Genomic DNA, 16,427 nt, shown 5'->3' with positions numbered 1-16,427 from the left:
TGCAAGCAGGAAAAAGCGGGTAGGAAAATGAGAATTGGGAAGAGGTAAATCATGTGAAAACTAATAAAGGCAGGCTTGTCAGTGTTGCATTTTGTGATGAAGGGTGTGGGATATAGTGTTCTTTGAGGTGTCTAAATACTATGAAATGGCAGTGAACAGCTTTAGAACTAGAAATATGGGGGAAATTATTGTGTAGGCTTGCTAAGGTGAGCACAAATGAGAAGAAGACAGTGGGGAGATCTAGGGAGTGAGCAGAGATGCATTGCAGCATCATGGGGTGCAGAACTGGCTCCCAAAAGCTGCAGCTGGCTTAGACTGAAGGAGGCTGAGATGGCTCTCTGAGAAGGCCGTCTTCTCCTCCAGAAGAAAGGAGCTGATTGTCGAGGTGTGCAGCCTGGACTAAGAGGTGGATATTGTGTGAAGATTATGTGGAGGTATTGAGAGAAATCATATAGCACAGTGAAACGCCGAGTGGGAATAGGAGAAGCACCAGTCAAACATATATATATATATATATTTTTTTTTTTTTTTAAAAGAAACAATAGTATTTTCTGGGGGAAATGTGGTAAAGCAAAGGGCTGGTGAGTATTTGATGTTGGAGCAAAAATCAGTATTCATACAAGCATACTTCTTGGTTTTACGTATGCGGGTGGTGCTGCAGGCAAACTGGAAGTGCTGGAAATTTTTTGTGAGTTAATGGTATTACCGGTGGTACTATGATGCTTCATAATCCTGGTGTGGAAACAGTTGATTCATCAGTGTGTGATTTGCATACTAATTATAACATAGCTAATTATTGTATTTAAAACAAGTGTGCAGACATTGGCACCTCTTCTCCCTCCCACCTACCTTAGAAATACTTCTTAGTTAGAAAATTACTTTTTCAGCAGTAAATGCTGCAAAGCTGAACTTTACATTATCAGTGTGGACTTCTAAAGGAGATGACAATAAAACCGATTTTTAGCAGCTGCTCTTTATTTATATTTTTCCCTTAACTGTAACGGTTAACCACAGCATGGTTTCTTGAGATAACGCCTTATGGCATGGAAGCACCTTGTTTGGCATGGAGAGATTACAAAATCATTGTTTTGCATAACAGCTCAGCTATAAATCAACATCACGTGTAGTGTGATCTGTCCAGCTAACACTACCTGATCTGTATTTCACGTTGTGCTCTGTTAACCTCCTCCATTTCTTTCCATTCTGTTTGTTGATTTGTTTTTCCAAAACACTTTATTCACCTTTGTTTTATTAATTACTGAAATCCATATTTGTGTTTTTTATTTTTTTTTTTTCCCTGCAGGCAGCATCATAAAATCTTAATCAAGTGAAAATGGCCTTCAGCAATCTGACATCAAAGGCTGTGCTGCTGTATGATGAATGGATCAAAGATGCTGGTGAGTCATTAAAGTCTAAAACTTATTAACTTTCAATAAGTTTGAAAAGCAGCATGTAGCTAGTGTAGATGTACTAATATCAGCTTCAAGTAGCCTAGTCTTCCTGTATATGTTTAATAGACTTGCCAGGCTACCTACTGACATTTTTAACTATAAAGAACAAATTATTTTTTGAATTTAAAAAAAGGAAAAAAACAAAACTCAGGTAACTTCTGGCTATAACCTCAGACTAATAGAGTGCCAACAGTGATTACTTTGTAAGAGTCTCTGGCTCGCCTTGAATATATAGTTTAATTATTTTTTCTGTTCTACTGAATGTAAAGCTCTGTTTTTTCATTAACTAACAATGTTATGATATCAGTTGAGTTAGGTGTGCGGTGTTGCTCTATTTTCCCCTTGCAAAGTAAAAGGAAATACAAACCCTGGTGAGTTGTAGTGTATTGAAATTTGCCCTCAGAGTAATTCATTCTCACAGCCCTGTTCCAGAAAAGAATTGTAGTCTCTTGGTGCACCTCTTACAAGGAGGACATTGAGCACTGAACATTAACGTAATCTTAAAATGTTCCTCATCATGGTAGTCACGTAATGAACAGGATTAGTCGATTCCTGGGGAAAGCTTAAGAAGCAGTTAAGGTTTGATCACTACAATTAGTAACATCTTTTCCAGTATAGCTGAAAACCATTTCTCTTGTTCTGTAGCATCAGAGCATGCACGTGAAAAGGGAGCTTTGTGAGTATGACTCAGTGGATGAAGAGGATTGGGACGGGTGATGGAATATTGCTGCTGCCCTGTCCACGAATTCACAATTTCAGTTGCTCATCTCTCTGCCTACCAGTGCTTGCATTTGGCATAGCATATTGTACCGTTAGTGCCCGAACATGTTTTTTCTCAGAATCAAGCTGGGAGAACCAGCAGGAAGGTTTTGGTTGTATCAGTGCAAGGGGTGAATGCAAAAAAGCAGTCAGTTGTGGAGAGCGGGTTCTTCTCTTGCAGTGCTACACAGACAGATGTAATTTTTTTTAAATCTAATGTGCAGCGTTTCGCAATACTTGTTGGCCCATGGGCAGCAGCATGGGGCACCTAACAGGCTGCAAATGGCATTATAATTTGCTTTCCTCAACCTTTTTTAAAAAACAAACAAACAATAAAGATGGCTGTAAACAACACCAGAGTGCCTCAAGACATGTTGCTTGAATGCCATGGGTTGAACATCACTAACTTAAGACATTTGGCCATGATTTTAACACTTAACAAAAATTGCAATGATGTAATTTCAAGCCCAACATACAGCAGCAGACCATGAAAGCAGCCGTTTGCTGACTCAACAGGAAGGTTAGGGGTCCTTCAGAAACGAAACTTCCAAAAGTCAGGTTAGAAAAAAATTGTTCTATTTATCCTGGTTATGGAGAAATGTTGAAGTTTTTTGAGCTGAGACTTGGTGATGAATGACAAATGGGTGCAATGGGATCAAGGTGAAGTTTAAAGGGTAGGTCTGTCAGTCCCAGCTGTGAAGAGAGGTAACAGCAGCATGAGCAGGAGAAGGACTCTCTGCAATAGCTGAAATCAGTATGGGATAACTGGAGAGGAACTTGCAACATATTTGCTGTTTGGAGATCTGCAATATAAAATTATGAGTTTTAAGGTACTGTGAGTGGTGACGTGTCAGGACTTCTTAGGAACAATCTGTGAATGTCAACCAATGAGAGGGTGTTTTCTCAGTCTGAATTCCCCATGGTTATTACATCTAACACCATACTGCTTATAAGGCTTGAGGATCTTGAAAAGTGGGGCTACTGCCTGTCTGTGCCTTCACCTGTGAGACAAAACACATGCTTTTCCAGGGTAATGAAGTCTCACTTGGACATGCAGGCTCTGTGACCTGCTTGTGCATTGCTTTCCTATATGCCTTCTGAGCCACAGCAGTGTATGAAGATGCAGGCTTTTCATGGAGGAGGGCTCTGGACTGAAAATCCCATTTCCTGTGATTCTTTGTGTGAAGAATTAATGACTTATGAGGAACACCTGAAGGAACTGGGGCTGTTTAGTCTGGAGATGAGGAGCCTGAGGGCAGACCTCATTGCTATGTACGACTACCTGAAAGGAGATTGTAGTGAGGTGGGTGTCAGTCTCTTTTCTCAGGTGACAGGATGTGAGGACATGGCCTCAAGTTGTGCCAGTGGAAGTTTAGATCCTTTTTATCATGAAGAATTTCTTTATGGTGAGGGTGGTTAGGCATTGCAGCACACTGCTCAGGGAAGTGGTGGGGTCACCATCCCTGTGGATGTGTCGCTCAGGGACATGGTTTAGTGATGGGACCCCGTAGGTCAGGTCGATGGATGGACTTGGTGATCTTCTAGGTCTTTTCCAACCTAGATGATTCTATGATGCAGGAAGACGTAATCTGACAGGTGCTAAATCTTGTTATCCAGTCAGCGCAGATTTGAGGTAAATGTTTTCTTGATTAGTGAAAACAAAACCCAAACTGTTAGGAATTAAGTACTTTTCAGCAGCCTCTTTAGGATTTAATGAGTACTGGAAAGATCTGACTTATTTTTTTTTCTTCCCCTCCTCTAGATCCAAGACTGGAAGGCTGGCCACTAATGTCTTCACCTTTTCCAACGACCTTTATCATTGGAACCTACATCTATTTTGTCACTTCTCTGGGACCCAAACTCATGGAAAATAAAAAACCTTTTGAACTCAGGCAGATAATGGCATTTTATAACTTTAGTGTGGTAATCCTTTCTTTGTACATGACTTACGAAGTAAGTACTACTTTTATAGGCAGCACACATATATTTTATGTCTCTAAAAACCCTCATACATTTTAATAAATTTATTAATACAATTTCCACTTTTCAATTCTCAAAACTATTATTCTGATTGTTGTAATTATATTTCTGTGATCCATACAACAAAATTATTGAGCTGATACTCGATAAAAAAGGAGTAAGTCATACCTAGAGAGAACCATGGTAAAATACTTAATGTTCCGTTATATATAATGCACAAAATTAAAAATCTTTGTAACTTATTTAATTTCCCTGGGTTGTAGCAGGTAAAGTAGACTATATGTTTTTCTTAATCTGTTGTAATTGTTTTACCCTACTATTTGATAGTCAGCTCTGATGTTTCAAACACTGTATGTTTACTAAACAATAATCTTCAGTTAGGTCAGCCTTATAAATCGCAAATGTTAATGATATCTACTTAGGTGACCTTCATCTTCTAAAACACTTAAACAAACAAAAAAGTGAACAGTTTTAGCCTGTTTTTTCAGAAACAGGAAGTCTTTTTTTTTTGAGTGTTGAGATTTTGCTGTAGTCTGTAGCAAGTGTTTAAGCAAATGTTAGACTTTAAAACAGCAAAGCCTGGCATTGTGTAAGATTATGGGTTGATAGAGCAAAAAATCCGTAAGAATGAATGGTATAGACTATGTAGAAGTTTTAGAACCAGTTTTTAAACCTTAAGATACATGACGCCTGCTTCAATTAAAATATATGTGTGTGTGTGTGTGTAACAATAGTATTATGTGAGTGATAGCTGTCTACATTTGCCTGGTTAAATATCACTATGCCAGTACTGATGCTTTTCATATTAAGTCTGGTTATGTGGTTATGTTTGGCAAATTGGTAATGTTGCAATATAATCCCATAAAATTGGCAATGTTTCTGTTAGCTCAAATTGCATAAATTTCATCATGAGTTACAGTGAACTGCTTGACATTTCTTTTAACAGCACTTAAATGACAGTGCAGCAGCAGCTACTTCATGTAATAGCTGCGATGAATGTTGTAAGTGTTGGGACAAAATGCTTACATTTTTTTTGCTCTTTTTTTCTGAAAAATCACCAAACACATCTGTTTGTAATTTGGTGATAAGCTTAGTTTGATTATAAGCCCTCAGAAACTTAAATAAATTAAATTAAACTTCTAGCAGTGTCTCTTACTAACACAGTACTCAATCTGCTGTCATGACTTCTATCTTAAAATTTCATGAAAGGGTGCATAGATGCTGTATAACAGAGAGACAATAGCAGGGATTCAGACTCTCAGCAAAAAGCTGATTCTTTCCCTCTTTGGACCCAAGCCATTTTGTGGGTGTTTTAGTGTTAAGATATCTTGATGGCGTTTTAAATCTTGTTTTATTTAAGCAACTGATTCTTCAAGAAGTTAAAACATCTAATGCGCCATAGACTAAAAACCTTCATCTGTTAAGAGCTGAACCTCATATCATGCATGAGTGGGTTATGATCAATTGATGACAAGTTTTTTTTTTTTTAACTGATATAAGATACAGTTGTCCTAATGGCTGGTAGGAGAATGAGCCAAGTGCAATATTAACAATGTGGCTCTTGTCTTGAGTTCTAATATAGTCCAGGAGAAAAGATCAAAAGATCAAAAGAAATGATTAAATGATGATACATATAGTCCTGCCCTGTACATGTGCTCTTGATTGTAAAAACAGTAGCTTCTCATCCATCGTATTAGTGAAAGTCTCATTAAATCATGCAGTTCAACTAAGCAAGATTTTAGGAACTAGGATACTAAAAATATAGTGCATATTGATTTGTTTTTTGTCTTTAAAGTATTAAGGTCTACTTTTATGTTGTTATGTTGTGATGGTTTTCTTGAGTAGTAAGATATTTGGCTGTGATAACTTCCAAAAATTTCTAAAAGGTTCACTTGTTTTTGTGTTCTGATTTACACAATAAGTTGCTTAGCCAGCATGTGTGTTGAGATGCAGCTGTTTCTCCTCTTCATTTACTAATGCTGACATAATGGGTGTAGAAAGAAGCTTCTTGTCCATAGGTGTGGTCACGGAATTATAAATTAATCAATCTGTAGCAGCAAATGATCTTGTGGTAGCTAGTAGACACAGAGGTAGATGATTGACAAGGTTGCTGATCCAACAAGTTTATAATGTTGTTTTCCCCTCATGCTTAGTGATTGCAATAGTAATCTGAATTTAATGAATTTTTCATAAGACACAAAGTAATCCGTGCCCTTTTCTTTTTCTCTGCTCCAGTTTCTTATGTCGGGTTGGGCCACCGGGTACTCATTCCGGTGTGATATTGTTGACTACTCAAGGTCACCTACAGCTCTAAGAGTAAGTTGCCAAATGCATGGTCAAATTGTTATGCTACACTGACTTTATTTTTGGAAATTCTTTTTGAACAACCAAATGTATTGCTGTTGAGCGGAATGCTCTAAAGAAAAATGCCTTACTGTATAATATAAAGCATTCACATATTTAGGGGCTAACTGTAGGGGTTTACTGTTTGGAAAAAAAAAAAGGCAGCCTATTTGTTGGCTTGTTCCTCTTGGTTTTAAAATTCTCTAACAATTAAAGAATATCGTTTTTTTTATTTTTTTTAAGGAAAAAAAAACCACCACAACAACAAACTATACATCGTCAAGACACCACTTACTTCTCTCTCTATTTTCCTTTTATACTCTTACTTTTCTTGCAGCTTCTTAATTTTAATTATCACTATTAGGATTTAACAATGTCTGTTTTTCACTCTTGCAGATGGTACGAACTTGTTGGTTGTACTACTTTTCCAAGTTCATTGAACTATTAGACACTGTAAGTATTTGTAGCCTAATAAACAATGTAGTGATGTTTCCCTTTCACAGTAGAAGAACCACTGCTGTTGAGGGCTGACAGCATAAATTGCTTTTTCATTATTACTCCAGCCTTCACTATTAGAATACCACCAGGTCGTTTACCCTTACTATCTTATTCTACCCTTACACTGTCACTCCTTATTTATCAGGGAAAATATTAGAGAACATATCATAAAAAAAAATTGGAAGCCCTGATAACTTAGCTATTTATCAGCCAAATACACTAACCTGTTGTGCTGCAGCAATGCTTGTCTCAACATGGCAGGTTAAAAAAAAAAAATCAGTGTTGATTACATTGAATTTTTTTTCCATGTCATCTTCAGATTTTATCTTCCACTTTCGGAATATTTGCATCAACAGAACTGAATACAGCATAATTTATCATAACCACCTGCTCTAAACTCCTGTGAATACCTTGCTGGCCATAGATGTGTTTGGTACTTGGCCTGCACTCTGAACAGTTTTAAAGGAAGTCTGAGCTGCAGTGCATTAAAGCAGAATGCAGACCTTGCTCACCACCACCAGCCATCTGCCTTCCCCTTTTCCTGAGGCTGGCACCTACTAGGGATGGTGGAGCTGTGTCGGGCACAATAGTGGTGATTCAGGAGCTGACTCATGAGCAGCTGGGATGTTCTATACCCCGCAAGCAAAGTTAGACATCTAACTTTCATCTACAGTCATGATTCAACATCTTACTGACTGGGCCAAATGGAATGGTAATGTAAGTGCCAGGAATGCTAAAACTGGAAAAGCCTGACTGGCTTAGTCTTCTCTACTACCCTCTTGTTAGATTGCCCCTTTTTAATTAGCCCTGGGCTTGAAATTTTTGTTTATTATTATTTGTTTTATTTGAATCTATTCAATCAGGTACCTGGTTCTCAGCAGCTTTTTGGTATTATTGCAGAAGTTATTTATTAACTGTATTTAAGTCATCTGTTTCCAAATGTTTTCCATAGCATGCCAGACTTCTCTCTGTATTACTTTCTTTGCCATCTGATACCACCCTTCTCATGACCTGACTTCTTCTTATACAATTTTCTTGCTCTGTCTTCCCTTAACATTTCTCACAATATCTGTCCTTTTAAGTGTGGCCTGTCAATATCTGTTTAGAGTAGTTACATTTATACTTCCCAATGTTGCCTTTTTCCAAGGCTAGCTAAGTCAGTATTAATGAGAAAGGCTACTTCTCTAAATTAATATTTTCTCCTGTCTGTATCTTTTGTTAGTCCTTCACTTCGTTTTCTCAAATGTGTTTCCTTTAGAAGTTCAGGGGACTTAAAATCTGATGCTTCTAAATACTTCTCAGCCCAAGCAAGCCCATCTTACATTGTCCATTGCACCCATTGCTCAGCTGTGGGTATTTGCTTTTTGAAGCTTGCTTTGGCTTCACTCCACAGGTGGGTTTTAATACTGGTTTTATTTTTTTTCAAAAATCAGTCAGATGTTTCCCATCTTTTCTCTAGACTGCAGCTGTGAAGAATTTTTAAGTGTATAGTAGTGAGCAACCAGCATAGATGCATACAGTTTTCTTTTAGTATGTTGGGCTTGAGTGTTCTATAACATTCTGTTTGTTAAAATCTGTTTCAGATATTTTTTGTGCTACGTAAGAAAAACAACCAAGTTACATTCCTGCATGTCTTTCATCATTCCATCATGCCATGGACCTGGTGGTTTGGAGTCAAATTTGCTGCAGGTAGTGAAGAGACAGTTCAACTTTTACATATCTTCTGGTACCAAAAACATGCTAGACAAATACTTGAAGAACAGATTAAAAATTCCTGCAAACACCAACATTTTTAGATTTGTATGTCTTCAGAATTTTTTGTACCATCTGAGATCACCATACACGACAACTATCTAAATGGGTGGGGAGCACTAATTTTTCTTACTTGATGTCATTTTGTGCAGTGTTGAGGGAAAAAGGTGCACAGGAGAGAGACACAAACAAAGAGCAATATTACATGAAAAAGAAATGTGATTGCAAAATTAGAAGTGGTATGGAAGAAGTTTCAGAGTATCTACCTTATACTTCTTCAAAGACATTTTTTCTTCAATCCATAAGAATTGAATTGGAGGGGAGGACTACATTCTCATCGTTTTTTACTATCCTTAAAGTGCTGTTTTAGCAGTCATTTTTACTGTCTTTAAGCCACAGAACAAGTGGGGCTTACTTACACCTAATACTTTATTTAGCTTTCAGAAAACTACAGACATATTTTTTTGACCTTATGTGTTATAGAAAGTTAGGCTCTACCTGTATTTGTATTGTGATGAACTAAGAGTTTCTGTCCACTCCAGAATAGCTCCACTTGTCTCCTTCCCTGCTCTATGTGCATGCATCTTTCTATGCTACAGAACTAGTGTACAACACTAATAAATATAGCATGCCATGAGAATAGCCTGGTAAGCACAATGGAGAGTCCTTTAGTAGTACAGGGTATGTTTTGTAGGAGGGTACGTTTTTGTTTTTGTTTTTTCCCCATACATGTTTCTTCACCCATACTCTCTGGCATGTTATTTTTATAGCAAACTGAAGAATAGAACCATGGTAGTTACATCTGATCTATTAGTTTTTGTTTTATGAATGTGAAAATAAGCCCCAAAAGCAGTCCAGGATATCTGTAGATTGGGTCTTTTGAAGTCTAGTGTGCAGATTTTGCTCGTGTATGAAAGGCTATACTTCTGCTGCATTTGTTGAGTTTCTGTTATTAGGAAGCTTGATCGTGTCTTTCTCAAATGTTGATGAATAACTGGTATTTTAAGTTAATGAGGAAACTGAAAGTAGATTTTTCAGCATGCAGTTCAGTTTGTTTATAGATCTGCAAAGAATTCCAGCAACTAACACTCTCTCCTCTTCAACCTTGAAAAGTTTCCACTTATAGGTGATTAACTTTCTGCCTTTTATCTGGAGATTGGATCAGTATACCAGATACAGGCTTCTGATTTTGCATCAGATTCAAATTTCCCATGTAATAATTTGACATATATTTCAAAAAATTGTGCAAGGTCTGTTTTATCCTCTGCTCATAATAGTCATACTGAGCCTTGAAGAGCTATATCTATTCCTGCAGCTCTTTTGCTTATCTTTATACTGATCTTTCCAAATATTGTTCTGTTTGACAACTTATTTTTTTTCCAAGAATTTCAATCCTGCTGATGATTATCTTATATTCAGTTCCATCACTGCTTGTCCTTCCTTCTAAATAGTGGCACTACGGTCTCTACTGACCAAGCTTTGGAACCTGTGTTTAAAAAAAAATGGGTTTGTGAAAGGAGATGCTGATTTTTCTTCTGATAAATAGAGAACTGTAAGATGTTGTTTATATACGGTGTTGCTTTTTGAAGCATATTCTTGTACTGTTGCCTCTCTCTCTGCTTTAACTATTTATTTTTTCTTTTGAATATTCACTGTGCAGGCCAAAAAAAAGTATGTACTTTTGGACTGTGAGAACACTCAAATTATTTTCAAAAAGACAAGTAATTTTCAAAGAAAGTTTGCAATCACAGGTGGAAGAGTTATGATCTATCAAGCTGGAAGACTAGTGTGAGCTACTAAAATCACAAAATAAGCTTTATTTTTAACTTAAGTGATTCTTAATGGCAAATTGGCTTTTGGATAAGAAATATTTCTCACTAAGTGTCTGCTTTTCGTAACATTTTGTTTTCTTCCTGATGCTCAACATTTTCATGTTCATATTTATCTTCAAAATACTTTATCAGACACCTCTTGTATCATTTTTAACCTATAATTTATTATGTTCTTTAAAACAAAATTACCTTGAGCAACATCATCTAACTCCACTGTTGATCCGTGGAGGGGGAAAAAAAAACAACAAACGAACAAACAAACAAAAAATTTCCTCACTCACTCTGTTTAATATCTCACCAGTTTCAGTCATGAGTTTGTCCCAAAGAAGGTCATTAGTTGGCCTTAAATTTCCTTTCCATTGTACGTGTGCTTTTGAGATGGAACGTGGATTTTTGAGGCCTTCACTTACATCATGATTCCAGAAACTTACTGTCTGAAACTGCGATTCTTTCTCTGGAAATCTGTTGGGGAATTACTTATCCTCTAAAACTTTGCAAAGTTCGTCGTGATGCTCAGAAAATAGGTGTAAAACAGGAGGAATGCTGCTTCTACTAAATTCTTTCTGCCTCCTTCATGTATATATGTCACTTTGAGAAGTTATAGTGATTTTTTTTTTTAAGGTCATTAGATCAGACCAATTTACTGCTGTTTTGGGATAGCTAAGATAAACCTGTGTGATAAGATCCTTCAGAATCGGTGTCAACCCAATTCTGGTTAAATACTTTGATTAACCAAAATCTATAATTTTTGTCGTCTTTTTTGGTTGGTTGGTTGTTTTCCTCTGAATCAAAACAAACTACTAGGACCTCAGGTGGCTTTTAGATGACCTAAATAAACCTGATGCAATAATACTACCTTATTATCTTCCTTCTACAGGTGGTTTAGGGACGTTTCATGCTTTGTTGAACTGCATTGTACATGTTGTCATGTATACTTACTACGGCATCTGTTCTTTGGGACCAGCCTATCATAAATACTTGTGGTGGAAAAAATACATGACAACTATACAACTTGTGAGTAATTTTCTATTTGACTTGAACATCTCTCAGAAAGCTGATTGTGGCTAATGCAAACAGTGCAATAGATTTGTACTTTTTAATGTTGATCTATATGGTCAGTACAGTTGGTACAGTTTTTACTCATGTTTTAAATGAGTAAAACAAAAGTTGTGAGCCCCCATTGAGTTATTTACTTAAATCTGCTGACTTCAACATTCACCATAAAATCATAGACAACATTCACCATAAAATCATAGACACAAGCTTTTCAGTTAAATGTATTCACTGAATACTACATGCAAAACTCATTGGCTGTATAAAAATAATTAGAATATAAATTTACACCAAGAAAACATATCTAATGTACAGAGTCTACATGTAAATAGTAATGACTGCAGGGAAAAAGAAGTATTTCCTAATGTCATGTCCCTTCTTTCATAGAAATTGTGTGTAGAGAATTTACATTAAGTGTTTTATTAGCATTAGATCACTCTGAAATGGTTATTGCTCAGGGTGCTTTTTGATGCCCAGTTTCCTTAATAGAAATTTTAAAAATTCAGCTTCTGGCTACACAATCAGTTTGGCCTGTTCACAGATGAGCAAAAGAAGCAGAGAGAAGCAGCCATGGCTGTAACTGCTTGCACCAGGTCTGGTGTTCGTTTACGTAACCCTGTGTAACTAGGAATGACTTAGCTTGAATATTTATAAGTTTAGAGGCTTTTTGTCTTGGCGGTATTACCTGTCGATTATTAACTTAGAATTCATGTGGAATTTTTTTAAATCCTCCCTTAAATTGCTTTTTTGGGACTTGCAGACCTTTGTGTCACATGAATTTCCCCTCACCTCTGACCTGCATACTATCATGTTCACAGATCCTAATGTGTATTTTTTTTTGCAGGCTTTTTTTTTTTTCCAGAGCAATATCCCATTTGTCACTGGTCAAACGTGTCAAATTACTTCTTTCTTTACTGAACTGGCTAGTGCAGACTCCCTTTCTTCTAGTAGGGGTTCCTCATTGCTGCTTGTAATTCGTATTGTCCTTGGACAATATGTCTTTCTTTACTCTTTGGAAGTGCTTTTCAATGCAGTAACAATCTGGGAGAGGGTCAATAATGGTGACCCTATCTATAGCTGAAAAAGCCCGTGCCCTCAACTTTTTGTGAATGCAAGTTCTGCTAAATCTTTTAAAAGGTCTGTAGAAAGTTTGTCTTTCTTTTAAAATTAATAATTTTCCTTATCTTTTCCCTCCAGGTCCAGTTCATTATGATTACAGTCCATATAGGACAAATCTACATCATGGATGATTGTCCATACCAGTATCCAATTTTCATGTTTATTATTTGGCTATATGGTTCTATGTTTTTAGTCTTGTTTCTGCACTTCTGGTACCATGCTTACACAAAGGGACAACGACTACCAAAGACGACACGAAATGGCATCAGCAAAGATCAGTGAAACAAACTCTTGTCTACAAGAAAGAAGAAAAAAATGTATACATCAGAGTGAAAACTTGAGCTACTTGACAATCAAGATATTTAGGTGCACACGCTACACTGTGTATATTTTGTATGTTTTCTTCCAAAGCAGAACTTGTATTTTTACCATAAGTTATTTGGGTTTCAGAATTTGGGGGGTGGGGTAGAACAGCATGTATCTCTGAATTAAAAAGAAAAAAAAAGTGTTTTCAACAACTTCCTCATGTCTTTCCTGCAAGAAATGAATGGATAGATGATCTCTATCTAGAAGATGCAGGAAAATAAAGATACTTGTTGAGAAAATTAGTGTGTATGACAAGTACAAAGTACTTTGAACATTGAGGAAAAAAATGACCTTAATTGTTATAAGTTGTTGAGAATGTCAGCTACAATTTATTAAAAGAATGAATCTTCAATAAATACTATATTTGAATATAAATCTTATTCTTAATATAACTAATACATATAAGCATTATGTGTTTAAAAACAATATTACTTTAAAGAAAGGAATGTATGTTAATCTGTCGAAGTATGGCATTTAGTTTGAAGATAGACTTTTATATGTACCCTCTTTGATTGAGATAACTTAATTCATTTTACGTAGGAAACTTGTATTCATTTAAAAATTATCCTAAATGCAAGAAACCTACTAATTTGAGGGTCATCCAAACTGTCTTGTAGTGTAATGATCAAAACAGCCTAGTGATTTGTTCACCGAAGTGTTATAATAATCTTAATCTATGAGTGTGTTTTTATATATGTAGGATAGACTGCTTAGTGGGGATAAATATGTAATTCAGCAGTCAAAATCTTAGTCCTTATATATCTTTTAAAGAAACACATTTTTTGATTGAAGCCTAAATGTTAGATACCATGACTGTACTGTGCTCTGTTTTCTTCCATTCCCATTATCTATTGAAATACATGCCTCAAAAGACTTTCTGGGGTTTTCTTATTATTGTTTATTATTATTACTGTTTGTTTTTAACAACTCAAGTTTAAAGTTTTCTCTGTTAAGTAGCACTGGTTACCTTGTCTCTGTTCTGTCAAACTAGAGAAAAAGATACAAGACATTCTCTGAACTCCTGAGACTGGGGCTGGCCAAGGTGGTAGGGCATGTGTGGAGTCCATATCGGATTGACCAGTATGTTTTTTTCCATGTTAGGAAACATGGAAACATGGCAGATTGTTAAGGGCACACACGTAGAGAAATTAAAGAGCCTAGCTATTTGCACATAAGCTGCATTTGTATTGTATGAGGTTATTAAGGAAAAGATTCATGCATCAGACCTGTAACTGAGGAGGTAGAGGTGTTTAAATTAACATGTTACCTTTAAATGTACTGTTTTCTATTACGTTCGCTACTGACAGAGAAGAAGCTTGTCGTTTTTGCTTTGTGCTTGACCTGATCTGTGGGATTTTCAAATATCCAAAATGTTGGTGCAGGTTTCAATTGCTTCCCTGTTGTAAAATTCCAAGAAAATAAGTTTTGTTACCTCAATATATTTATAGGCATAGCAACATTTATGGTGTATTGTTAATGCTAAAAGAATTTAAACTTTATCATGGACATGTGTTGCATATAATTCTTATGAAATTGCATACAAGTCATCTTTATAAAACAAATAAAAAGTAATTTATGTTTTATCTTTCCCCTATTTTAATCCCCGCAGCTATCAACTCTCATGGCAGATTGAAATCCGATTATCATGACTGTTGCAGTTTTTAGGTTCTTAATCACGGAATCCTCTGTGCTGAGTTTCAGCTCCCTGGCAGTGCACAGGGAGGGAGAGAGGTGCTTTAGCACAGAACCCAGAACAGCCAGGATGCTGACTGGGGGTCACATGTATTTTCAGTGGGAAATCTGATCACTGACTCCAAGTCTCAAATCCTTCCAGCCTCCAACCTGTGTGTACACGCTTAGCTTCCAAAGGAGGGGGGGGGTCATTTCCTGACAGTAGGGGCCTAGTGCTGTGTTGTTTTTTTTTTTTTTTTTTCAAGCAGCTGAAAAGGGTTTGTCTCTTCTTAAAGCTTGAGTGGCACCTATTTTTGCATATTTTTTTAACTAGGTACTGATGAAGAAAGACTACTCTGTAGTTTTGCATTGCTGGTGCGGAAGTCCTAGTTTTGGCCCACTATTTTGTAGTTATTCCACCCACTGCAGCAATAGAAAATGCATAAATATGCAGAGGTCAGAACCACTTGGAAGTAAGAGAAAGGGTGTATGCAGCTGCATTGTAAAAGGAGTGCATCCTACTGCTGAGTGTGAGGGGCCAGACAGTAGTTTGTTGGTCTGCGACCTAGATCAGCACCTACTTCTTCAAACTCTCTGAAGCTTAAGTAGGGTCTGAGAATACACATGGTCAAAACTGAGCTGCTCAGGCCTCCTATAAGGAGCCAGGAAAAATGTCCAAGTCTGGCACTTGTGCAGCAGCCAACTGCTTCCATAATTTGAGATTAAGTTTTAATAAGCAGGAGCAGAAACTGGAGATGCTGATCAGTCTGTGGGCTGTCAGCAAGTACTACTTCACTGTCCTGCTACGTTTCTTGCACAATGGTTTAGTTTTCTCTGTGTTACGAAGCATTTGAAGAAAGAAAATGCGTTCTTTCAGTGTGGTGTACGGGTGTATCGTAAGAGGCTGCATATAGTAGTACAGTTACCTGAGTGGCTTCAATAGAAAAGATTTCTGTGATGTAGCCTGTGAGAATCATGCGGTGTGCACCTGGACAGTTACATTTTTTCCTACCTAAAAATTGTGTTATTACAGGGGAAAGTGGAGTGCATCATTCAATTAAACCACTAAGTTTACAGTGAACACTGAGAGATAATGAGGGGAAGTGGGTTGGGATGTTGTGTTCCTTAGGTTTGGTGGAGGACAAATGCTGGTATTACTAGCTACTCCTGAGAAACTGAGTCCTGAAATTATCACTTTTTCTTTTTCTGTGAATTAGTGAAAGGACTGTGGTACATTACAATTCTTTATCAAGGTGCTAATTAAACAGATGAACTGATGGATAAATCCATCTTCCATTGCTACCGTTTGAGCGTTTGCCAAGCCAACGCCTGGGCCCCTGTCCTGAACCATTTTCTGCTCAGCCACAGAAATGAAAACCGGCAGTTAATGCCCGTTTTGAGAAAAACAAGCCTCTCGTGGGAAGCCGAACCGCCCCACCGACGGGCGCTGTGAGAAGCCACCACTCCCAGCAACCGCCATTTCCCCTCCCTGTGCCTGTGTGTGGGGACGGACCCGTTACGCCCAGCCCCGCCCCCTCACCGGGCTCTACAAGGGGAGGGGGGGGGGGGCAAGGTAGGGTCCGCCTCCACCAATCCGAGGCGG

The 16,427-nt window shown here is 37.3% G+C and overlaps 1 protein-coding gene across 6 annotated transcripts in view; it reads left to right on the top strand.

Moving 5' to 3' along the window:
* The window catches only part of ELOVL7 (ELOVL fatty acid elongase 7), a 33,803-nt gene extending 19,056 nt beyond the window's left edge, over window positions 1-14,747 (top strand). For all 6 annotated transcript variants that reach the window (XM_080572908.1, XM_080572905.1, XM_080572906.1 and 3 more), the window contains 7 exons: window positions 1,304-1,397; window positions 3,973-4,163; window positions 6,426-6,506; window positions 6,930-6,986; window positions 8,615-8,720; window positions 11,493-11,629; window positions 12,866-14,747. In XM_080572908.1, the coding sequence (XP_080429034.1) occupies window positions 1,334-1,397; window positions 3,973-4,163; window positions 6,426-6,506; window positions 6,930-6,986; window positions 8,615-8,720; window positions 11,493-11,629; window positions 12,866-13,069 (840 nt within the window). In that variant the 5' untranslated portion in view covers window positions 1,304-1,333 and the 3' untranslated portion in view covers window positions 13,070-14,747. The remainder of the gene's footprint in view (window positions 1-1,303; window positions 1,398-3,972; window positions 4,164-6,425; window positions 6,507-6,929; window positions 6,987-8,614; window positions 8,721-11,492; window positions 11,630-12,865) is intronic.
* Window positions 14,748-16,427: the final 1,680 nt, after the last annotated feature.

Source organism: Anser brachyrhynchus (assembly GCF_964034855.1).
Source record: "Anser brachyrhynchus genome assembly, chromosome: Z".
Taxonomy (NCBI): Eukaryota; Metazoa; Chordata; class Aves; order Anseriformes; family Anatidae; genus Anser; species Anser brachyrhynchus.
The sequence above is the reverse complement of the archived record's forward strand: the minus strand, read 5'-3'. Positions and strand labels throughout refer to the sequence as shown.